Source organism: Lithobates pipiens, unplaced genomic scaffold (genome assembly GCF_037356315.1).
Source record: "Lithobates pipiens isolate NorthernLeopardFrog02 unplaced genomic scaffold, aLitPip1_a1.2 Scaffold_23, whole genome shotgun sequence".
NCBI lineage: Eukaryota > Metazoa > Chordata > Amphibia > Anura > Ranidae > Lithobates > Lithobates pipiens.
The window spans coordinates 65853808-65871225 of NW_027507785.1; the positions used below are offsets into that span (position 1 = coordinate 65853808).

General features: G+C 43.9%; 2 protein-coding genes across 2 annotated transcripts in view; both read right to left on the bottom strand.

The window, feature by feature from the left end:
• The window catches only part of TTLL3 (tubulin tyrosine ligase like 3), a 62658-nt gene extending 56767 nt beyond the window's left edge, over positions 1-5891 (bottom strand). Inside the window, exon 1 of the mRNA XM_077451786.1 lies at positions 5719-5891. The gene's annotated coding sequence lies outside the window, so the exon portion shown is untranslated. The remainder of the gene's footprint in view (positions 1-5718) is intronic.
• Positions 5892-6034: 143 nt separating this feature from the next.
• Positions 6035-17418, bottom strand: part of ARPC4 (actin related protein 2/3 complex subunit 4) — a 32746-nt gene continuing 21362 nt past the window's right edge. Inside the window, exons 5-6 of the mRNA XM_077451789.1 lie at positions 12642-12812; positions 6035-7004 (exon numbers count right to left, since the gene is read on the bottom strand). Coding sequence (XP_077307915.1) covers positions 6999-7004; positions 12642-12812 — 177 coding nt within the window. The 3' untranslated portion in view covers positions 6035-6998. The remainder of the gene's footprint in view (positions 7005-12641; positions 12813-17418) is intronic.

A 17418-nucleotide genomic window follows, 5' to 3' on the forward strand; every position in this document is an offset into this window, starting at 1 on the left:
TGAAAATTGGGCTGGGAAGGAAGGGGGTGAAAGTGCCCCGTATTGTAGTGGTTAAAAACAGAATGCAATGATTTGCAAATCCCATATTTTATTCACAATAGAAAACATATCTAACGTTTAAACTGAGAAAAAAATTACCATTTTATGAAAAAAAATAAAATAAAAATTTAAATTTAGAGCAGCAACACATCTCAAAAAAATTGGGGCAGGGCAGAAAAAAACCCAGCAAAGTAAGTGCCAGGAACAAGGAAGAGCTGGAAGAACATTTTGCAACAGGCCAGTAACATGATTGGGTATAAAAGAGCATCTTAAGGCTGGACCAGGGGTTAAAAGGAAATAAAATAGCTTGATTGCCCCATCAGCACTGACTGTGTTCTTGCTGAGCTATTGTATTGCGACAGCTATATCTGCTGGTGGTGATCGTAACAAAAAACTCCCCCAAAAAAAAAAAACTGAAAAAAAAAAAGAAAAAAAAGACAGGCTGTTTTTTTTTTTTTTTAATTGTCTTCAGTACAACCAGCCTGCCAATTGAGCATAGTGGTGCTTCAATTTGAGTTAATTTTATGGTATTATAACCTTTAAAAAAAAAAAAATTTCATTTTTAATAAATAGCTACTCCAGATAGTTGGTGAACTATTAATACTTTCTGAGGAAACGTATGTTGAAAGCGGAGTTCTGCCCACATTTTTATGTTATCATCGGTTTTATTGCAGCATTTTAAAAAAAGCATTGGAGGTTTGTTTGTTTTTTCGCTCCATTTACCTGGTTTCCAAAGGCTAATCTTTCTTCCTCCTGTTCATCCCCAGCACAGCGAGGTACGTAATTTCCACCGGCGCACCGCCTCCTGGGAGATGTGCGTCATCATTCCCTGGAGTCGGTGGGCATCGCCACCTGGTAGCTTCTTGTAATTTCCAAACAGGAAATGACGCAAAGGTGGCGATAAGTGCAATCTTTCTTCCGGGGTATAGTCTTGAGTGGCAGGTTGACATAGCAACAGGCGGGAACTTCCTCCAACGCCACCATTGCTATGGAAACCTAAACTACAATGCACGTATTGCACCTTGTGTGCAATATCGGGAGGTGCATGCTGGGTATCCAGCAGCACCTTATCCCGGAAAGAAGATATGAGTGGGCTTCACATGCCTACAATTAAGAAGGGAGTGGGGGTGGTAAAGGAATATAAAAGTGGATTTACCTAAAAAAAAATAATAATAATAAAAAATAAATAAATATACTCACTCACCACTTTATTTGGTATGCCTGTTCAATTGCTTGGTAACACAAATTGCTAATCGGTCAATCAAATGGCAGAAACTCAATGCATTTAGGCATCTAGAAATGGTCAAACCGAGCATCAGAATGAGAGGAAGAAAGTAACTTTGAACCCACGTGGTATAGTAGTTGTCAGGGCCGCTGATAGAAATCATGGGGCCCCGTACAGCCTACCTGACGGGGCTCCCTTCAGCCCCACCCCTGGTCCCTCCTTCAGCCCCACCCCTGGCCCTGCCCCTATAAAGGGGCTAGGGTATACATAAAGGCTAAATTGTGGGCATGGCTAATTAAAAAATATGCGCTACGCGGAGCTGGAAAATGGACATGGTTTAAAGAGGAAGTAAACCCTGATGAAGTAAACTACTTCCTCTTTCATTCCCTGCAAAGGCAAAGCATAATGGACTACTATGCATCGCATAGTAGTCCATTATGTGTCACTTACCTGACACAGGAGCCAGCGAAGTCGCCGCTGTCCCCTGTAGTCCGCTGCATCCATCTTGTTGGTGGGGTCTCGCAGCCCCCGCCGCTGTCATTCGGCAAAGCCGCTATGACGTCACTCCCGCGCATGCGCACGGGAGCCGACACGCGCGGCAGCTCCGTCGCGGAGAATGCCGCACTCAGTGTGCCTGCACGCCGCTGTCTACGGCGCATGCGCCGTAGACAGCGGTGCCCGTTTTCGGGCAAATATCTCCTAAACCATATAGGTTTAGGAGATATTGCTGGGACCTACAGGTAAGCCTTAATCTAGGCTTACCTGTAGGTCAAAGTGGTTTGTAAGGGTTTACAACCACTTTAAATTACACTTAATTATTAGGTGTGGTTAGTCTAAAATGACTGTGTGTAAGATGCAGATGATACTGTGCTGCGTTCATAACTGCACTGTCCAATTTGTCACAGTCAAACAGTTCTTCTTTTTCATGTAGAAGATGCCATGTCAGCTAAGCCCATTTAAAAAATAAATAAAAAATTCTAAACTTTTAATGAGAAGTAATATGTCTAAGGGAGCGGTTCACACCATGGCTGCATCTGAATTGCGAAGAAATGTGCTGTGGATTCCTGTAAAATTCAACCTGCACGCAATAATGCACTGTTTTTGTGATCTGCACCAGGTGTCAATGAAAAGTCAATGAAACCTCAAATGCAGGTTTCCCAACTTAGTTTGCCCTGCCCCTGCCAGCCCTGGATCGAGTGATCTGGTTGCATTGCATTTTAAAAAGTAGTGCATACACTACACTACTTTTTGCGCATTGCAATTTTAGCCCATTCAAAATGAATGAGCTTGAAATTGCACTGCACAGACCTGCATGTGAATTGCACAGGAACGCACAGTGAGTTCCTGTGTGATTCAGCTCCAGGCATGGAGTGATCCAGTGATTTAAATAGAAAAAAAAGTGGGGTTTGCTGACATTGATGGCATCTCCTTTTTCATGCAGCACTTCTGTGAGAAATATGGCAGTGCAGTAATAAAACCCAATTTCTCACAGTCAGGACAGCTGTGCTACATGAAAAGCAGACATTAGACTTTACATTAGAGTTAGTGTGACTGGGCTAACCTGCAGTCCCGAGAATCCAGATCCACTGTCACCATAATGCAGCTCATGTGTGCGCACCAGAAGTCAGGAATGATCATCCTCCAAGCCGGCCACACCCCCTCCCTCCCACTCAAACTACAAGATCTCACAGTCAGGCTCCACCTTTCTGCCTCTGAGATGTGTAGCCCCAGTGAGGGCTCACTGAGAGCAGTCCAACAGCTGCTGAGGGAGGAGCAAGGGGGAAGTTGGAGAAATACTTTTTTTTTTTCTTTCTTCTACAATCTATTCAGATTGATCGGGCCCCCTGGTGGCCGGGCCCGGTATAACAGGGCCAGTTGTACTGGCTTATCAGCGTCCCCTGGTAGTTGCTGTCAGACGGGTTGGTCTGAGTATTTCTAAAACTGCTGATCTACTGGGATTTTCACACACAACCATCTCTCGGGTTTACAGAGAATCAAAAAAAAGAGAAAATATCCAGTGAGCGGCAGTTGTGTGGAGGAAAAATGCCTTGTTGATGTCAGGAGAATGGGCAAACTGGTTTGAGATGATAGAAAGGCAACAGTAACTCAAAATAACCACTCGTTACAACCAACGTATGCAGAATACCATCTCAGAATGCACAAAACATCGAGCCTTGAAGCAGATGGGCTACAGCAGCAAAAGACCACACCGGGTGCCACTTCTGTCAGCTAAGAACAGGAAACTGAGGCTACAATTCGCACAGACTCGCCAAAAATGGACAATAGAAGATTGGAAAAATGTTGCCTGGACTGAGAAGTCTCGATTCAAGCTGTGACATTCAGATGGTCGGCTCAGAATTTGGTGTAAACAACATGAAAGCATGGATCCATCCTGCCTTGTATCAACAGCTCAAACTGGTGGTGGTGTAATGATGTGGAGGATATTTTCTTGGCACACTTTGGGTCCCTTAGTACCAATTGAGCATCATTCAAACACCACAGCTACCTGAGTATTGTTGCTGACCATGTCCATCGTTTTATGACTACAGTGTCCCCATCTTCTGATGGCTCCTTCCAGCAGGATAATGCCCCATGTCACAAAGCTCCAATCATCTCACCACTGGACAATGAGGTCCCTGTCCTCCAATGGCCTCCACACTCACCACATCTCATCCAATAGAGCACTAATAGAGCACCTTTGGGATGTGGTGGAATGGGACACTCGCATCATGGATGTGCAGCCAACAAATCTGCAGCAACTGTGTGATGCCATCACGTCACTATGGACCAAAATCTCTGAGGAACGTTTAACACCATGTTGAATCTATTCCATAAAGAATAAAGGCAGTTCTGAAGGCAAAAGGGGGTCCCCAAGACCCCTTTCACACTGGGGCACTTTGCAGGTGCTACAGCACTAAAAATAGCACCTGCAAAGCGCCCTGAAAGAGCCGCTCCACACACTCCCGAGGGCTTTCACACTGGAGTGGTGCGCTGGCAGGACGGTAAAAAAAAGTCCTGCTAGCAGCATCTTTGGAGCGGTGTATACACCACTCCTTCCCATTGAAATGAATGGGGCAGCGCGGCTATACCACCGGCAAAGTGCCAGTGCAGAATCGCTCTGCTGTGGTTTTAACCCTTTCTCTGCCACTAGCATGGGGGTAAAACCACGCCCGCTAGCGGCCCCATACCACTGATAAAACGTCAGTAAAGCCGCTCCTCCCCAGGACGTCACACCACATACTGCGCTGGTCCCGGAAGTCACAGGCAGCGATCGAGAGCTGGCCGGCTCGATATTTGAGAGGCTTTTTGAACGAAGAGGAATTTGTAAGTGCATTATTTTAGGTTTCTAAAATAAAAAAAGTTTTAAGAGTTACACTATGGAGGCTTCTCTGTCTCTTGCATGGGGGGTGAGCATTGCCTAACCTTCGGATACCATCAGATACGGCGTAGCAGGGACCACTCTCCTGGCCCTATACAGAAACCCTGGCTGGGGAAAAGAGCCACAGGCTGTTGGAAATCTCCCTAAAAAGAGATCCTTGAGTCTAGTAAGCGGTAGTGTTATCGGTGGTGGAGGACCTTTCCTATCGTATCCTGTCACGGCTTCTTGGGTGCTACTGTGTTATGTCACTAGTAAATAGAAGCGCTAAGGATCCTCCTTTATTAATCGCATCTGGTGGAACATTGAATTTGCACTATTTTGGACTTTGTCATTCAGGTTTTTTTGTTGTTGTTGTTGTTGTTGTTTTTAGGCTACATCACTATATTAGTTTGATTGACTGGTTCACTCGCATTTAATTTTTTCAGCATGACCAGCTGTTATCACGTATTTGTTGTTTTTTTCAGCGCAGCTAAAAAAAAAAAAAAAAAAAAAAAAAAAATTATAACGTTTTGTTTAGTGTGTGTATCTCGCATATCTAAGCCCTTGTACACACGGTCGGACATTCCGACAGAAAATGTCCGATCGGACCGTGTTGTGTCGGATAATCCGACTGTGTGTGGGCTCCATCGGACTGTTTCCGTCGGAATATCCGACCGACAAAGTTTTAGAGCTGGGCTATAAAACTTTCCGACAGCATGATCCGATCGGACTTTGTCCGATTGTGTGTAGAGGATTCCGATCAAACAAACTGCCACGCATGCTCAGATCAAATAGACCAAAGCTATTGGCTACTATCCTGATCGTAGTCCCGTCCTAACGAAATAACGTCATCACGTTACGTACGATCGGATTTTCTGACAACTTTGTCCAACCGTGTGCATGCAACACAAGTTTCGGACAAAATCCGATGGATTTTGTTGTCGGAATGTCCGACCGTGTGTACAAGGGCCTAGTTGCAGCAGATATAACATTTGGTTTGTGTTTTTTCAATCACTTTGGAACAGCGCAGTATCACACATTTGATATTTTTTCCTAATAAAGTAGCCGATGAGTGTAAATCCAGTATAATAACCACCTGTGCAGAGAGCGGAGCTGTGGGAGGCGATCTACAGGAGGGGGGCGGAGACAAGACCAGTCCCCCTGCACAAGGCGAGAGCAGCAGCAGTGAGCGGTCTTTATTACAGGAAACACCTGCACAATGGGCACAAGATAAGAGTTGTTTCACACTGAATTCCTACACAGATCTAGAAAAAAAAATAAAAAATACACCAAGTATTAAGAATGCACACAAATCTTCCATCTAGACAGTTTGTTTATGCCAGCTTTAAAATGCATATTTTTACCTTTCAAAAGGAGCGTCCCTTTAAATAAACAGACTTGCAGTAATAGGAGACAGGACAAAAAGGCTTTATTTTTGAATAAGAAAAATCTACATGAAGTGCAAAAAAAGCAGAAGATATAGAGGATATAGATTTTTTTTTTTTCAGATTCCCAATTCTCGTAGGGGGGAGACAAAAAAAAAAAAAAAAAAAAAAAGCTCTGAAAATTAGCATTTACAGTTTCAGAGAAAACCGCATGATTTGGCAAAAGTCCGGAGTGAACTAGGAAGGTGTGTTCTGACCTGCGACAGCACAGCGGTCCCGAGATCTCTCCTCTGAATGAGCCGGGGAGGGAGGCCACCCTGTAGAGACCGCCGGGAGAATATACACCTTTAAATACAGTACCTCTGGCAGTCTTGTAAGTAAAAACGGTCGTGCTCTCGCTAATGGACCTGTCAAGGAGTAAGAAGATGGGCCCGCTGCCAATAATACATGCACCAGGCTGTGTATTTCGAGTTTGATCCTTGGCCGAGTTTATATATAAAAAAAAAATAATATTATATCACTGAGGGGGTTGTTGGAGGGGGGAGGGGGAAGCAGCAAGAGCTGATAATGCACTCGAGAGGAGCCCCTTCAATGTGACTGAAGGTTCCAGCTGTGGGCACTTACTGAAAATCACTTTAAAATGACCTTCTCTGTAAAGACTGCGATAAAGAAAAAACAAAAAAAAAAAAAAAGCAATATTAAAAAATAAAAAAAAGGAAGATTACAGATTGAGACAAGCACATTTTTTTTTTCTCTCTCAAAATAACAATAAAAATATTCTGTCCCATCCTGTGGGGGAATTTGGAATGAAGGTAAATGCCGTGTACATTTTCCCCCTGAGGTTTGACAGACATTCACCGATTTCCTTTACTCTGCACCCAAATGCAAGCCCCCTCCCTCGGCCCTTTAATTCCCCGCCCCTGAGGGCCAGCGATGCAGAGATCCAGGAGCAAAAAATGAGGGAGTCACATCCGCCGTCCAGACACGGTTATTAAAACTGCAAAAATAAAACAAAACAGGTTGTTAGAAAAAAAAAAAAAAAAAAAAGCAACAAACTATAATGTTCTCTATACTGCCAACAATGGCAAATAAGTACTATAAACCTGATGCTGCAGGTCCCGTTCTTAAAATGCTAGTTGCCTGGCTGTTTTGTGCACCCGTTGGTTTTAAAGAGGAAGTAAACTCTCCCACTCTGATGCTTCTTTTCATTTAGTCCATTATAATAAGTAATTAAACTACAGCCACTGTAATCCAGCCCAAATTGCATATTACTTGTTTCCAGTGGTTAGGCAGCACCATCTTAAGTATTGTTTTCTGAGTCCACAGTGGAGTGCATTTCTGCCCTTACATGGAGCACTTCCTGTACTGTTAACCAAGCCTCCTTCTGAATCATTTCTATGGCAACCCTGCTTCCCTGTTCATAGCCGACTTGTTTTATTTCATAGTATTTACTTGTGCCTGATTGTCTAATGTTTGCCCGTGTCAGTCTTATCAGCTTCAGCTGATAAAACTGCAGTAATTGCCAGGTTTACACTGCATGTGATGTCACGTGGTGTGTAGGACTAAGCTCTGAATGATTATGCAGCCTCCTGGGAGTTTAGTGTTGTGCCGTAGGAAGTCCTGATAACAGATAGACAAAGTACATAGAGTGTGCCGTAAATCAGGGGAGATCTGGGCATGCTCAGTGACGTCATTCTAAAGAACAAATAGGATAACAATACTAAGTAAGGAGATATCTACAAGCAGTGTTAATTAGGGTTTTTATGCCGATTTACATGGGACAAAAGTTGTGGGGGAGAGTTTACAACCACTTTAAATAGTCACTGACCAGGAGAAGAAACGCATATCAGGGCAGTCAGAAATTCTACCTATAGATAGTTCCAGCTAGTTAGTGAAAGAGTATTAGGTCCCATTCACACCACTTGCAAGTGTGATGTGCCAGGATCTCAAGGCTGCTGGTGCGAATCAGCCTATTAAAAAGATTATAAGTCAGCAGCTACAAATCCTGTAGCTGCTGACTTTTAATAAAAAGACACTGAGCTGTCCAGGGGATCCAGCAGTATTATTTCCAAAAATACTGCTGTGCGACATAAAAAAATTGCAACAATCGCCATTTTATTCTCTAGGGCAGTGGCTCTCAACTCCAGTCCTCGGGACCCACTAACATGCCAGAATTTAAGTGTTACCTTGGGGAGATGCAGACTAGAAAACTGCAATCGCTGAGCAGCAAATGATATCACCTGTGATATATTTCCGTTATCTTGCAAACCTGGCCTGTTAGTGGGTCCCGGGGACAGGAGTTGAGAAGCGCCGCTTTAGGGTCTTTGCTAAAAATAAAATATGTCATGTTTAGCCAGCTGCCAGTCCAGGCATCTTGGTGGATACTGACTTTAAAGTGGTAGTAAACCGCTGGTGCTTTAAAAAATAAAATAAAATAAAAAAATCCCTGCAAGGCAATGTCATAATGTGCTAGTATGCATCGCATACTAGCACTTTAGGAGAAAACGTACCTTAGAATCCAGTGCCGCAATGTCACCGCTGAGACAGCTGACATCTTCCCCCAGGTCTTCTTTCTGGGCTCGCGGCCGCCAGAAGGTCCGGACCTTCAGAGAGTATGTACCGATGATGTCATTGGATGCATGCACGCTGAATATCTCCTAAACTGTGCAAGTTTAGGAGATATTCACAGTACCTACAGGTAAGCCTCAGTATAGGCCACTACCACTTTAAAGCTGGGATCTCTCCAGAGCATGAATGGGAGAGTGACGTCAGCCGGCAGAAGACTTTACCCCGCTGTCGGCTGAATCTAGTACACAGGAGTGCAGAACTAAGTGCACCCCTGTGACCCTCAGGAGATATAGAGCCAAAAGAGCTTTGGCCACACTTCTCCATTAAATATTGGGACCAGCTCTAAAAAGGTTTATAAAGTGACTTCTGAGGTTATTTTTAAACTCCTGTCAATTCTGATTCTAAGCTTAAGAGGGGAAAAGGATCAAAACATCCCCAATGATCACACAGAAGTGAGTATATTTAAGAATTAGCATTTAAAGTGGAACTTTAGTAATTTTTTTCAACTTTCCATGGAGCGAGTACAAAGAAGGGCAACAAAGCTGATGAAGGGTCTGGAGGATATTAGTTATGAGGAAAGGTTACGAGCACTGAACTTATTCTCTCTGGAGAAGAGACGCTTGAGAGGGGATATGATTTCAATATACAAATACCGTACTGGTGACCCCCACAATAGGGAGAAAACTTTTTCGCAAAAGGGAGTTTAACAAGACTCGTGGCCACTCAATAAAATTATAAGAAAAGAGGTTTAACCTCAAACTACGTAGAGGGTTCTTTACGGTAAGAGCGGCAAGGATGTTGAATTCCCTTCCACAGGTGGTGGTCTCAGTGAGGGGCATTGATAGTTTCAAGAAACTATTAGATAAGCACCTGAACAACCGTAACATACAGAGATATACAATGTAATACTGACCTATAATCACACACGTAGGATGGACTTGTGTCTTTTTTTCAACCTCACCTACTATGTATCCATCTATTAAATCTTCTGCCCTTGTTGTTTTAACTTTTGATAGTAAAACTTTTTTTTCTGCCAGTACATACCTTACACAGCCCACTTCCTGTTTCTTGTCTGGTAATCAGCCTAGGCTTATGATATCATGCACAGCTCTCTCTCCCACTCTCCTGAGAGTTTGCCAGGAAGGGAGGGGGTTTGAGTCATAAGATGGGCAAGAGAGCTGCAGGTGTGCCTCTGTGTAAATTCAGGAAGTGAACAGGCAGCAGCTTCAGCTGCCCACAGTTAAAATGGTTGCTGCCAGACTCAGTGGAGGGAGATTTCTGCAGCATATTTGGCAAGTACAGAATCACAGTTTATATCAAATAATATGCAAAGAGACTTTACAGAGAAAGACTGGAAGCACACCTATACATGCATTCATAAGTGTATCGGCACAGGAGAATGGCTTCGAACTCTTTTCCAAATTGTACAAAACACTTTTCTGACTGAATAAGCTCTCCAACAATTTCCCCCATATATTGGCGAAGCTCGCAAGACGTAGGCTCCCCTTCTACACATATGGTGGTCTTGCTCCCTTACCCAACTCAGGATAAGGAAAGAGGTCCACCACCGCACAACCCAAATAACTCTTCCGATTGATTACTCCCCAGCCCAACTACTTTTTAAATCACTCATCCACCTCAAGGTCAGCATATCATAGATCATTGGCAATGCATATGGTAAATGCAGCTAAGATATGTATTCCAGCCTGTTGGCGCTCCCCCAACCCTCCTACGATAGCGGCCTGGATCAAACATAAATACGATCGCTGAGATGGAAGAGCTTTTTCATTCAGCCAAGAAGACAACTTCTAAATTTATAAAAATTTGGTCTGGCTGGCATCATTTTATCGCAACGGTCGAATATCCCCAGCTAATGACCCGATTAGTTGCCTGAACGATCAGCCTGAAGCCAGAGGAGGAGGATAAAGCCACCCTTAAAGCGGGAGTCTGCCGGGACTCGGCTTTTTTTTTTTTTTTTTTTTAAAAGCCAGCAGCTACAAATACTGCAGCTGCTGACTTTTAAAATAGTGACACTTACCTGTCCAGCGCGCCCGCGATGTCGGCACCCGAAGCCGATCTCTAGATCGTCTCTCGGGTGCTGCCGCCGCCATCTTGGGTATGGGAATCAGGAAATGGAGCCTTTTCGGCTTCATTTCCCGGTTCCCTACTGCGCATGCGCGAGTCGCGCTGCGCAATAAGGATGGTCCCCGCTGCCTCTGGGATCCGTGTGTTTCCCAGCAGGCAGCGGGGCACTTGCGGAAAGGGGCGGAATCTACGCCCCTTTCCGCAGAGAGCTATCCCGGAAGTGGGTGCAGATACCTGTACTGTACAGGTATCTGCACCCCCCTCCCCCCTGAAAGGTGCCAATTGTTGCGCCGGAGGGGGGGGAGGGTTCCAATGAGCGGAAGGTCCACTTTAGGGTGGACCTCCGCTTTAACCCCTTTCCCCCACATCTATGGGGTCTTCCCCTACTCGTTCCTTCTCCTCCTTTCTACTCCATTTTATGAGATCCCTTTATTTCCCTTTTTTTTTTGTTTTTTGTTTTTTATTTTATTAGTTTTCACTGTCGTAATACAGCTTCCAGTCAGCCAACACACCCGACCTTCCCAGACCCACAATCCCCGTACTGGTTGTTAGGGGCCCGTTGGCCGCAACTACACGGGGAGCGATCATCTCCCGCACAGTAGACTGACAGATCTCAACAAGAAAGCTTGAGTAGGAAAAGTTGGACTGAGAACATCCCTACAGGTTACATCGAAACACGGGCAAACAACACTAAGTATTCATGTACACTAAGGCTGCATTCACACTTGAGCGTAGCGTTTTCAAGCGTTTTTTGCTGCGTTTTTACCGCGATGTGCGGCGTTTTTTACCGCGATTTGTCGCGAATTTGTGCAGGGCAAAAGGTCACCAATGTTAAAAGAAGAAAAACGCCCAAATCAGCCCGATTCGCGGGTCCGGAACTTGTTTGAGCTTCAGGCGTAGGGCTTCAGGCGACTTGGAGTGGAGATGTGAACCATCTCCATTGAGAATAATTGATTTTTTCCCCTCCAGCGTTTTGTAGCTTCAGGCGTCAAGCTACAAAACGCTCAGGTGTGAATGGGGTCTTAGACTATACTTTTACAATGTCATAAATATGTTAATGGTTTTATGAACAATTCAAAACTGGTTTAGGTTTCCATACTAGCATGTCGTCTTCTCTCGCTGTACTCTTACCGCAGAGCTTTGAGATGCAATATTCTCTATGTTATATACTTTGACTCCACCCGTTTACTTTCGTACCATTTCTGTACAATTTATGCCTTTCAAATAAAGATCTTTTGAAACTAAACTAATATGTAAAAGTGGTTGGAGGGAAGCTTCAGAATGGCAAAGATGTATTTATTACAAATTATGTGAGCAGACTGCAGTTCCTCTTTAAAGTGCATTTGTGCCCAGACTATGGGCATGCAATTATTTACATATTCTTAACAGGCAGCTAAATTGCTTTATAAAAAAGTTCTCTAGGATCTCTCCAAGCTTTACAAATGTGAAAATTATTCCATCTCAAAGATCTCAGAGAAGACTCTAATGTTGGGTTTTAGTGGATTTCCAACAGCTCAGGAATGACTGCTTGCTGTGTGTTACCATCAGAGGACTGGCAAGCTGCTAAGATTCCAATGTAACAGAAATAGGGAAGAGCTTAGATTTCAATGTTTTCTTCACAACACTTAGAGCCCTTTCACACTGGGGCGTTGGGGGGGCCTCAGCGGTAAAGTGCCGCCATTTTTAGCATCACTTTTTTGGCCACTAGCGGGGAGCTTTTAACCCCCGCTAGTGGCCGATAAAGGGTTAAAAGTGACGCTGCCCGTTGATTTCAATGGGCAGGGGCACTTTGATTTCAAAGCCGCATACAGTGTGGAGGGCTTAGGCTACTTGTTTACAGTTCCCAAGAAAAAAACAGCTTGAGTGGCAGACCGTGCCAAGATTCACATTTCTTTACCAGCCTAGAACACAACATGGGGCCCATCGTTCGTACAGACCACCCATTCCCCGGCCCTCCCGATTCAAATCAAAACTTGCTTACATTCTTTAGGAATTCCTCGGCTACGATACGAGCTCTGGCATTGACTGACAGCTTCATTTCGCTGATCTCCTTGTCGATCTCCTCCATAAAATGAATGACAAAGTCCACCAGCTTGTGTTTGTACATTTGCTCCGTGTGGAAGTTTGTGATCAGGAAGCTGATGTCGTATCCCTGGAAACCCAAAAAAAAAAAAAAATTCTCATTAAACGAGCGGCAGCCATCTGATCTGATGCCACGTTCCCAGCGATAATTACTCCCACGTATCAAAAGGCATTTCCTATTATCACTGATACTGCAAAACACTTCTCAGGAACACACCAAATATGAAGAATTATTACCTCCCTACCAGATCCCCGGACAGTCTGAATAACTTACTGCCAGTGCCCGACCGAATGGAAGATCATTAGGGGTCAGTAGAAACTGCGCCATAGTTTGTAGACGCTATAACATTCACGTAAACCAATCAATATACACTTATTGTGACTTATTTAAGCAAAAAAATATGTAGCATAATACATATTGACCTAAATTTATGATGAAATAAAATTTTTTTTTTTTTGTACCATATTTATCGGCATATAACACACTTTTTTCCCCTTAAAATCAGGGGAAAATCGTGGGTGCGTGTTATACGCCGATTTCCCCCCCCCCCCCCCCCCGATTGTGAGCACTTCTGCCTTTTCTGCCGGTCTCGGTAGCTTTCGCCTATTTTCGGAAGCTGGTGAGAACAGCCGAAAGCCGCCGGGTGCAGCCGAAAACAGCTGAGAGCTACCGAGCGCCGCCGAGATACACCGGATATCCGCTCTGCATCTCGGTGGTTCCATTTTTAAACGGAAAGCCTGCAAAAGAAACCAACAAGGCTGCAAATGACTGGGAAGGCTGCAAATGACTGGGAAGGCTGCAAATGACTGGGAAGGCTGCAATGGAAGGCTGCAAATGACATGCAAGGCTGCAAATGACATGCAAGGCTGCAATGGAAGGCTGCAAATGACATGCAAGGCTGCAATGGAAGGCTGCAAATGACATGCAAGGCTGCAAATGACATGCAAGGCCGCAAATGACATGCGAGGCCGCAAATGACATGCGAGGCCGCAAATGACATGCGAGGCCGCAAATGACATGCGAGGCCGCAAATGACATGCGAGGCCGCAAATGACATGCAAGGCCGCAAATGACATGCAAGGCCGCAAATGACATGCAAGGCCGCAAATGACATGCAAGGCCGCAAATGACATGCAAGGCCGCAAATGACATGCAAGGCCGCAAATGACATGCAAGGCCGCAAATGACATGCAAGGCCGCAAATGACATGCAAGGCCGCAAATGACATGCAAGGCCGCATTGATGGGCATTTAAACGTAAGTTTTTTTTCTTTAAAATTCCCTCCTAAACTTGGGGTGCATGTTATACGCTGATAAATACCGTAATTCCTTTAGAAATCTGATTTTTATTTTTTTTCAGAATGGTCTTTTTTGTTTATAGTGCAAAAAATTAAAAACAAAACAAAACGCAGAGGTGATCAAATACCACCAAAAGAATTTGTGCAGCGTTAATTTCATCGACTAAATTAATATTATTTTAGTCAACTAAAATACAACTAAAAACTAAAACAACTGAGATGACTAAAATGCGACTAAAACTAAAATGCCATTTTAGTCAAAAGACTAAAACTAAATAGAAATTTGGCTTCAAAATTAACACTGGTCTGTAGTGCATGTTCATACCTCAATACCATAATAAATATATTAGATTTTTCACTCCAGCAGTATATGAGTTTGGAAATTGTAGAGAAATGTTAACTAATGCATTACAATTTAATTACATCCATTAGGTTTTGGACGACTAAAATGAGTTTTTGTCGACTAAAAATGTACTGGAGACTTAGTCAACTAAATATGACTAAAAACTGCAGAAGACTAAAATGGGACCAAAAATAAAAAGCCTGAGACTAAGACGGCTTTCACACTGACGCGCCCATAGCGTCAGCGGTAAAACGCCAATATTTTTAATGGCGATTTAACGTCGAATTTGCAGCGCATTTCGGCTGCTAGCGCGGCGCTTTCACCCCCGCAAGTGGCAGAGAAAGGGTGAAAACCGCCCGCAATAGCGGCATTTCGCCACCGGTATAGCAGCACTGCCCCATTGATTTCAATGGGGAGCAGCGGTGGAGGAGCGGTAAACACACCGCTCCTTCACCGCTCCAAATAAGCTTCTGGCAGGACTTTTCCTGGCGTCATGCCAGCGCACCGCTCCAGTGTGAAAGCCAGAGAGACAATGGTGCAGCAGTTTGAGGGTGGATTGCAGGCGCCATTTCTAACGCTATAGTGCCTGCAAAACGCCCTCGGCGTGAAAGGGGTCTAAAACTAAATTGAAATTTGCGGCCAAAATGAACACTATTTGTGGTAGAGCTGCACGAATCTAGCTAAAATGAGAATTACGTTTTTTTGCTTAGAAAAAAGATCACAATTCTCGCGTCATAACATCTTTCACATTATCCATAAAAAATTGTGCCAACTTTTTTATTGTTTTATTTATTAAAGTGTATTTTGCAAAAAAACAGTTTGAAAGACCGCTGCGCAAATACAGTGTGACATAAAATATTGCAACAACTGCCATTTTATTCTCTTTTGGGGGTTCCAAGTAGTTTTTTTTTAGGAAAAAAAATTATTTTAACTTGTAAGCAACAAGTGACAGAAAAAGGCTAAGGCTGCCTTCACACTACAGCGTTTTGAATAGCGGGTAGATTTGCCGCAGATCTGCTGGCAATTTGACAGCACGGAGGTGTGAATGACAAAACGCGGGACTCGCATTCGAATGACACCTCAAACCGTGAAGGTCTGCCCAGATTGTCACACAATAAAACATGCTGCAATCGTGGAAACCCGCATCACAGGATGCACTTTGCCCCAAAGTAGCGATGGACTATTTTTGGGCGACATGCATCCCTTGATGCGGGTTGCTGCATTTGCAGGACGTTTTATGACACCTAAAATCGCGAGGCTGGTCCACCGCGCGATTTTAGGTGTCATTCAAATGAATGGCATTGCGATTGCGAGTCCCCTCGTTTTGATCCAAAAACCTGACGAAAAATACCGCTTTCGGCATGCTCGTAAGATAAAGAGATCGTTGGTACAGAGTTTGAGAGTCAATCACGTCAGTTCATCCGATATTATCCGATGGGACAAGTGCAAAAATTTCTCTCCGTAGGATACCAGATCGTACGATTTTCGTTTAATCAGTAAGGTTGTTGTTCGAAAACACAATACAAATACACTATAACACAACATCACTTCTGATTTTTTTCTTCTGTCGTACGAGAATTCGCAACTTTAGTAAACTCTTCATTTTTGTTATGCGACTAGCATGCAAAAAAAAAAAAAAAAAGGACAATCTGTCATCCGATTTTCGGATCGTGTGTACGAGCCATTAGTCTGGTTCAACTGATCTAATTTACAAGGAAGTTCATTCCTTTGATCTAAAAGAACTAAATGTTACAATGTTTCTATTCATCTCTACCTGAGCGATGTTGTGATAAACTTGGCAGGCTGCCTGTTACTTTTTCTTTTTTTTTTTTTTTGACAGCTGTCAGCAGTGAGCAGAGAACTAAATTTTGTCAGTTAAAGTATCGCACTGCCGTATCGCAAAAATGGCATGGTCATGAAGGGGGGTAAATCTTCCAGAGGTCAAGTGGTTATAATACATTGCTTGATCGCACAGACACAACGAAGGGAACAAAAAAAAGGTGACATGAATGTGTCACACATACCATTAAATTCTTGTGTAATTATCACCAAAAATGTAATCATATTCCACTTCCTCATTCAAAGCTTCAGGTTTTAAGCAAACATTATAAGGTTACAGAACAATCTGTTATCTAACTGCAGTAAATGGGGGTGGTAACAGCCGTGGAATTTTAGCTGCCAGATCAATATCATGTAGGTGTGCGTGGATAACTAAAGCACAATGGCACAGACTGGAGTCGCTGCACTGATGTCACTCTCAGCACACAAAGGCACCAATATGCAGCTGTGATCATTATGTCATACAGATCGTCACATATTTAAAGGGCCGGTTTACACCTAAATTGCACAGGAATGCGGCCCGATATCCTGTGTGCCTCAGTGCGGTGCAATTTTCAGCCCATTCTTTCTAATTGCACAAAATTAAAAAATGCACTGCACCAGATGGCATGCTGTTGCAATACCATGCGATCTGGCACAGACAAACACACTGTATTTGCGATCTGCGTTTGGGGTATTGTTAGGAATATACTGACACCTGCAGCAGATCACACAGTCGCAGTGTGTTATGAACGCTGCGTGGGAAGTGCAGACAAAACGCAGGTGTTCTTGTGTGAACAAGCCCTAAATCTGAACTCCACGCAGATATTAAAAAAAAAAAAAAAAAAGACATTAAAGTATAAAGCAAGCCTACCACCAACACACATATAATGCAGTCCTGTATGATTAGCCTCCGTTTTTTTTTTTTAAAACACTTTTACAGACCTTTTTTTTGAATCCATCTATGGCGGTCATGTGACCACAGATAACATAGGTTTCCTGCCCTTTATGGAGATCTACCTCACCAACCTTTTGGCTCTCTCCTACTCCCAGCAATGCAGGAGGGAGAACTACGGGGCCACTCGCAGGAGGGAGGAGCGCGGGGCCACTCGCAGGAGGGAGGAGCGCGGGGCCACTCGCAGGAGGGAGGAGCGCGGGGCCACTCGCAGGAGGGAGGAGCGCGGGGCCACTCGCAGGAGGGAGGAGCGCGGGGCCAC